Raw genomic sequence first — 6,898 nt, forward strand, 5'->3', positions numbered from 1 at the left:
TTAGTCAACATTTTTGGCAATACAGACATGAGGGAATGCAACTACATGGGAAATCTCTGACCCTTCCTATGAACTGAATAGCGCTCTCAGAAATACTCACCTTGCTGAACCTTAACATACTTCAATGCTAGACTTGAGCTCAATGCCCAGTCCACCTCTTCCTGAATGTGACCTTATAGAAAAACAAAAGCCTCTCATGTAAAGTTATTAAAAGGAAAGAACTAGTTAATAAATGTAAAGTGTCCTGCATACAATAAATTCAAAAGAATATTTATCCAAAAAAAAAAAAAAATCAATGGTGGCACATGTCCATAATTCTAGCACTTGAGAAGTAGAGGCAAGAGGACCGGAGTTTAAGGTTATCATCAGCTACATAGTGAGTTTGAGGCTAGCCTGGTCTACATGGGACCCTGTTTCAAAAAATATTAATAAATAAAACTAGGCATAAGCCCCAAAGCTATACACTAGCTACCTACAAATATATGAGAAATCCTCAGAATTATGACAAAATCCAGCAAATCAAAATTCTGATTTAATTTTTAATGAATATAATTTTTAATGCAAAAGTTTAGGTTCACCAATATAACGTTTTTTTAATGAATTCATTAGTCAAAATTAACAGAACAATTCTTCATGAAAAGAACAATATACACAATGAACATAGAAAACTCTAAAAGGTCATATTCAAAATTCCAGTTCTCTAGAAAAATACATAAAGCACTTCAACTGGGAACACAATGAGACAGAACACAAAGTAACGGAAATGCCACTTTCGCCACCAAAAGAACAGGAAGAGCAAATACTAAACCTTTACTTTCAAAGGAGGTAGGACTCCAACCTCTTTCCCAAGAAACCTTTATACTCGGTTTCTTACCGATTTGATTTTTAAAAAGTAGTAACATTAAACACTTTGAAACTAAAAATAAACATGCAACTTTCTATGAATTGTGGTAAACTTTCATTTTAATATTCTAAATGATGGACAAAGTTAAAGTAAGCACTTTTATTTAAAATAAAGCAAAACTTTGGGGCCTGGTGCCACGGAAAGCTGAGGCAGGAGGATCACAAGAAAACTCAAGGTCATTCTGTCTCAAGAACAAAAATAAAGGGTGGTGTATATACAGCTCAGTGGTAGAGCACTTGCCCAGCATGTATAAGGCCCTAGATTCAATCCCTATTATTGTAAATTAAATCAATTTTAATAACTAGAAGTTTTTGATAACTAGAATTTTTAATGAGATAATTTTAAAACATTAATATATTTCATGTAAATGCTTTGCGAGCAATCATGGAAGTATATGCTTTTCATCAATCCCATCTCTCAGGAGGCAGAGGCAAGATTCTGAGTTCAAAGCCAACCTGGGCTACATAGATTTCCAGGCCAACCTAAGCATGCAAAACATAAAAAAAAAGCCAAGTCACTACGAAGTGCTTCATTTCTCACTTACAGTTCTAAACTAAAAGACACTTTAAAATTATCTATATAAAGAAATATATAATAAAGCTAAGAAACATGATTCTCCAATTATATTATTAAGCACTTCTTAAATATAATCACTTTTAAAAAATGTTTTAGAATTTATTTGGTAATTACAAACCCAACAGCTAAAAAGGATGAATGTCAGATCTCTGATTGTGAGAAGTAATAAAGTTTTCCATGTTTATGAAAAAAAAGAAAAAAGTTTTCTCTTTTGCCGGGCGGTGGTTTAATCCCAGCACTCGAGAGGCAAAGGTAGGCAGATCTCTCTGAGTTCGAGGCCAGCCTGGTCTACAAATCAAGTTCCTGGACAGCCAGGGCCACACAGAGAAACCCTGTCTTGAAAAAAAAAAAAATTAAAAAAAAAAAACAAAAAAATAAAAATAAAGAAAGGAGATTGGCCTTCTGTTTACATGAGTTCCACATCATCTGATCAAAATCATTTGGTAGGAAACAAGTTGTATCTGAACCACACACATTTTTTTTTCTTCATTAATCCCTGAGCAACAACTGTTTACACAGCATTTCCATCATAGCAGGTTTAAGTAATGTGGAGACGCTATAAGATGTACAGAAAGATGTGTAGGTTGTGTGTGCAAATGCTGCACTTTATACAAAGGACTTGAACAGCTGTAGATTCGGGTGGGGAGATGGCTGTGTCTAAAAATTTAAGGGTTGTGCTCTTCTATCTTGATTACAAATAGCCATTAGAAGCCTGAAATTAAATGGAAAATCATGCTTATTTTTCAAGTTTAAAGACTCTTCACACTAGGAACATTAGTAAACACTTTTATGCACTAATACCTATAAGCCAAAAAAACTTCAATAAACATACAATGTAGTATGAATTGACTCATAATTTATGGACAATAATCACTTCCTAAATATGGAAAGATACTGCCAAGGAAGTACCTCCACGTGCTAAAGGATTTATAGGGATGGCAAATTACTAGGCATATTTTTGTTAAATGCTACCATTTTAAAAATTAAATTGATTCCACTCAGTTCAAAGAAACAGACATTAGTAGTTGAGGATATTAAGAAGCCTAAGAGAACTAAGTTTTCAAAATTAAGTTTTTTAAAGGGGCAAAAATTACTTAAAATGATGCATTTCTTTATTATATATTATATAGCCTGATGTTCATGGCATTGACACTGAAAATTGTCTGTGGATAGCTTTTCAAAGCAGGTTGAAGTGGGAAGGGAGGGTTTTAAACCAATCATTAGAGAGATTTTACTAAAATATTAGTGAGAAACAGTTTTACAACAAAGGGGGGGAAGTATCATTGTTTTAAGGCCTCATTAAGAAGACACAGAGGCACCTTATTATTAATACACTAGTATTAAAACATTAGTAAGTATATTCAAGCTCTAAAAGTATGGGAATTTGTAAACACAGCTGTAGTAGAGAAAAAATACAGATGTAAGGTTATCCTTAAAGACCAACTCGTTCAAATCGCTAGTAGTGACTATTACAAAAGGTCACTAACTTGATAAAACCACGTTTACTTCTGACTTCTACCCATTCACTTTAGAATCTTTGCTGCAACTGAAGAATCAACCTTTATAATGTTTCAATGCTGTATCTGTTGTTATAATTGATCATCTGAGTTAAAGAAAAACATTTCACATATGCCCAAGTATCTTCTGCCCTCTCCACACCAAAAAACAAAAACAAATGAAAACCCACAAACATAGCATTAAAACAAACAGTAGGATTTTGCATCACAGAACCCAGTATTCCAGCATAGGCCAGGAGGGCTGAGGCAAAAGGATGGTCTCAAGTTCAAGGCCAGCCTGGGCTACACAGCCAATTTTGAGACAAGCCTGGAACTGGAAGGAGGGAGGAGAAATGATTCTGTGGGTAGTCTTTCCAAAGAATGTAAACAGAAACGTCTACTCCAATTATTATTTATTTTCAAAACCCATTTATGATTTATCCACACTATCCTAAAGAATGTTTACAGACATGTCACCATTTTAAATCCACTCTCTAAACAGGGAAAGACAGTTAAACAGCAGCCTGTATGAGGACCACAGCCAACCAAGATGCAGTTTTATAAAAACTTTTTCACAGCTAAGGAACAAATCACAATGAATAATAGGTCTGTCTGTGGCAATAACTTATTCTAACAGCACTTCATGAGCAATGTATCTTAGAAGAATTCACACGCTGTGTGTGTGTGTGTGTGTGTGTGTGTGTGTGTGTGTGTGTGTGTGTAGTACAAACCTCACAGCCAAAGTCCAAATGAGAAACAAGATTCCTTACAGTGAATTCCCTTTCAGGACAAGCTCACTCTTGCTTCACAGGGCAAAGCAACTTTCATGTATGATGAAAGTCAGTTCAGCTAATGTGTCTGGGAGTCATTTAAAAAGAGAATTTACTATCGTTGACTATATCTCTATTTTTTTTTCCTGAAACGTTCCACTGACTCAAGGATAGAGTGATCCACTAAGCTTTGTATCCTGAGGCAAAGGAGCAACAAGAAAAAGGAGGTGGTTTTACAGGTGGCTCCCGGGTTAGAAAACAATTGGGAGGAGTTTGTTCTATTAACTGTACCTAAATTAGTGCTGGAGTAATACTATGCCGCTTAAGCAATCGTAGTTATCAAAAATACAACCAGCATGAATTAAAATGTTTCCACACTTGATTATTTGTACTTAAATTTATTAATCCATTTCTAATCCCAACACTTCACACTCAAGCTTCCAAATTCAAACCGCCAATGTTAACAGTTCCAGGAACCGATACCCAAACCGTAAAGACTTTTTCCATATCCCTTATGAATTAAAAAAGGGAAAGGTCGGACATGTACAACTCACCCAACTTTAAAACTCAAGACGGTATAATGATGGCAAATAAAAGGAGTAACTTCCCACAAAGCTTTCCCCACACCACCCCGAATCCCTTTGTTTCTACTCCCCGCAAATATAAATGGAATAAAAGCCGAATACCTGGGTACAATATTGAAGGAAGGAGGTGACATAAAGTCAAAGGAACCTAATGGAAGCTACAGAGGCAAAGATAACCCAAAAGGGAGATAGAAAAGTAGGAAAGGAAACCCAAAAGGAATGGGAGGAAAATCTAGGAAAGATGTGGAAACCACTTCAAGGGCTGCGAAGTGACAGGAATCTGGGCCCACCGAGCCGATTTAGTACGGAAACGCGAAAAAAAGCTAACGGGGGAACAATGGGGCGGTTGAGTCCCGGAGCTAGCAGGGAGACACTGAGCCGAGGGCGGCGAGGAGGTACGGGACGGGTGGGAAGGAAGGGCAAAAGCTGCAGCCGCTGGGAAAGGAGTTGGGGTGAGGAGCTGGGTGGGAGGCAAGTTGGTGGAGCGCGATGGGGCATGGTGGTGCCTGGCGCCAGGAGGAGAGGGTCTCGGGGGGATCTCCGGGGGAGAAAATGGCTTGTCACACTGCTTTCTCTTTTGAGAGGAGAGCTGAGGCCGTTAAAGGCAGGGGTGATGGAAGCAGAAAAGAACACAGCCCGACATAGGAGGCATAGGAGCCACGGTGCAGATAAGACGCAGGGAGGGAAAAGGCAGCTCCAGAGGGAGAGGAAGACGATGGAGAGGGGGGCTGGAGGGAGTGCGGGGCCGGGGGGGGGCTTCACTCACAGTCCAGATGCTTTTTCTTGGGGCCCATGATCTCGTGGGTCGTGGCCTTGCATACTGTCTTGGAGACCGCCGAGCCAGTGACACTGTGCTGGGCCGCGGTGATTCGGTCCGTCAGGCTCTGGCCAGACATCTCTGCGGCTCGTCCGCCACCCCTTCCGCTCGGCAGCCGCCGGGGCCCGGGACCCCCAAGCGCCCGAGGGTCCCCACCCCCCACCGCACCCCCCTACCCCCACCGGCTCCCGGCCCGCCTGCCGGCCTGGGGCGGGGCTCAGGGCCGCGCGCCGCCACCCGCCCGGAGAGAGCCCCGGCTCGCGTGCTACCCCCGCGGGCTCCCACACCCAGTCGGGGCACTGCCGGGCCCCGCGCCGCCGCAGCCTCGGGCCCACCCCTGCCCTGGTCAGCTGGAACCCGGTCGGGCAAGAGGGACAGGCAGCTGCAGGAAAATGGCGGCGCCAGGCTCCTCCTCGGAGCTTTCCGGGCGGCCCCTGCGTCACGTGACTCGGGCCCCGCCCCCGTCCCCCCCCCCTGCTCCCTTCCTCCCGCCCCCTTTTCCTTTCCCTTCCCTTTCCTCTCCGGCGCGCCCCCCCTCCCTCGCTCCGGCGGCGGCCGCGGCGGCGAGGGAAAGAGCGGGGCGGCGCCCGCGCGCGCGCGACGTGGTGGAACCCGCCCGGCGGGCGCAACAGGAGGCCCGCCCGCGACGGGGGGGGCGGGGGGGGGGAAAGGACGGCGCGGGCCGCCGCGTCACGTGATGCGCCCTGCCAACAGGTCGCCCCAGGCAGGGCCCGCGTGTCATAGGGGCGGGCGGGGGGGGGGAGGGGAGGGGCGGCCCGCTGCGCCCCCTCTTTCGGTGCAAGGGCGAGGACGTCCTCATGGCCGAGGCAGAGGCGGGCGGCTTGACAAAGAGGTGAGGCGGCTGCCCGTTTGCGCAGCTTCGCCCCCGGAGGTGGAGGTGTCTTGGCTCCCCCCCCCCGGGGGCTTCTCCCTCGCTCAATCTGGCGACGACCCCCGTGGCTCTCCTCCTGCCTTTTTAAAGGCAAAGGCCCCGGCCAGTCTCGTGTTCTGAGCCTACACGCAGGCCTCTTGGCCGTGGAACTATTCAAATCCACGTCCACACCGTTTTCTGGTTTTTAAAAGTCGGAAAGGTCTTCTTGCACCACCACCCCCTCGTTTTCCTTGAGTGTTGGAAATGTCACCTAGTTTTGTTTATCTCGACTACTAAAACTCGCCACGTTCCTGCCAGGCTAAATTTAGATATAAAGCGGCAGCCCGGTATTCGTTGTCTACGGTGTCAAATACGACAGGAAACACATAGCTTCGGTGGAATTTGAAAAGGGAAGTAGTAGGATGATGTCAACAGTGATTAACTTGACCCTACAAGGCTGACAACTAGGGAGATTAAAGGTCCACACCATAGAAGGAAGTGAGGCCGGTCGGTAAATGGAGAAGTCTCATTCAGAGAGTCAGACATCAGTACCTGCGATCTCCCCTGGTTTAGTCTTTCTTCCCTTTGGCCTCTTTTCTCCTCTTGTGTGAGCCAGATTTCCATGGAAAGATATTGACGCTGCCCGGTAGGCATTTTAGAACAGTATTACATCCTGAGTCTCCGATCTATGAAATCCAGACGACCTATTAACAAAGCCTTTTAAAATGTTATTAATGCTCTACATTTAACTCAGGGTTAGGGATAAATTTTAAATTCTCTGTGAATGTTAAGTTACCATCATGGTTATATGTAATCTTGCTAGTTTCAAATGAAATGCTATCGTACTCAAAATCCGTGTACACCATCTGCCAACCAAATC

General features: G+C 44.1%; 1 protein-coding gene across 19 annotated transcripts in view; it reads right to left on the reverse strand.

The window, feature by feature from the left end:
* Window positions 1–5,592, reverse strand: part of Picalm (phosphatidylinositol binding clathrin assembly protein) — a 90,911-nt gene extending 85,319 nt beyond the window's left edge. For 11 of the 19 annotated variants that reach the window (XM_028873436.2, XM_028873437.2, XM_028873435.2 and 8 more), the window contains exon 1: window positions 5,097–5,546. In XM_028873436.2, coding sequence (XP_028729269.1) covers window positions 5,097–5,226 — 130 coding nt within the window. In that variant the 5' untranslated portion in view covers window positions 5,227–5,546. Of the gene's footprint in view, window positions 1–5,096 lie in introns of all 19 variants that reach the window. The other 8 variants (XM_028873439.2, XM_028873431.2, XM_028873441.2 and 5 more) reach the window with 2 other exon arrangements.
* Window positions 5,593–6,898: the final 1,306 nt, after the last annotated feature.

This window comes from Peromyscus leucopus, chromosome 1 (genome assembly GCF_004664715.2).
Source record: "Peromyscus leucopus breed LL Stock chromosome 1, UCI_PerLeu_2.1, whole genome shotgun sequence".
Taxonomy (NCBI): domain Eukaryota; kingdom Metazoa; phylum Chordata; class Mammalia; order Rodentia; family Cricetidae; genus Peromyscus; species Peromyscus leucopus.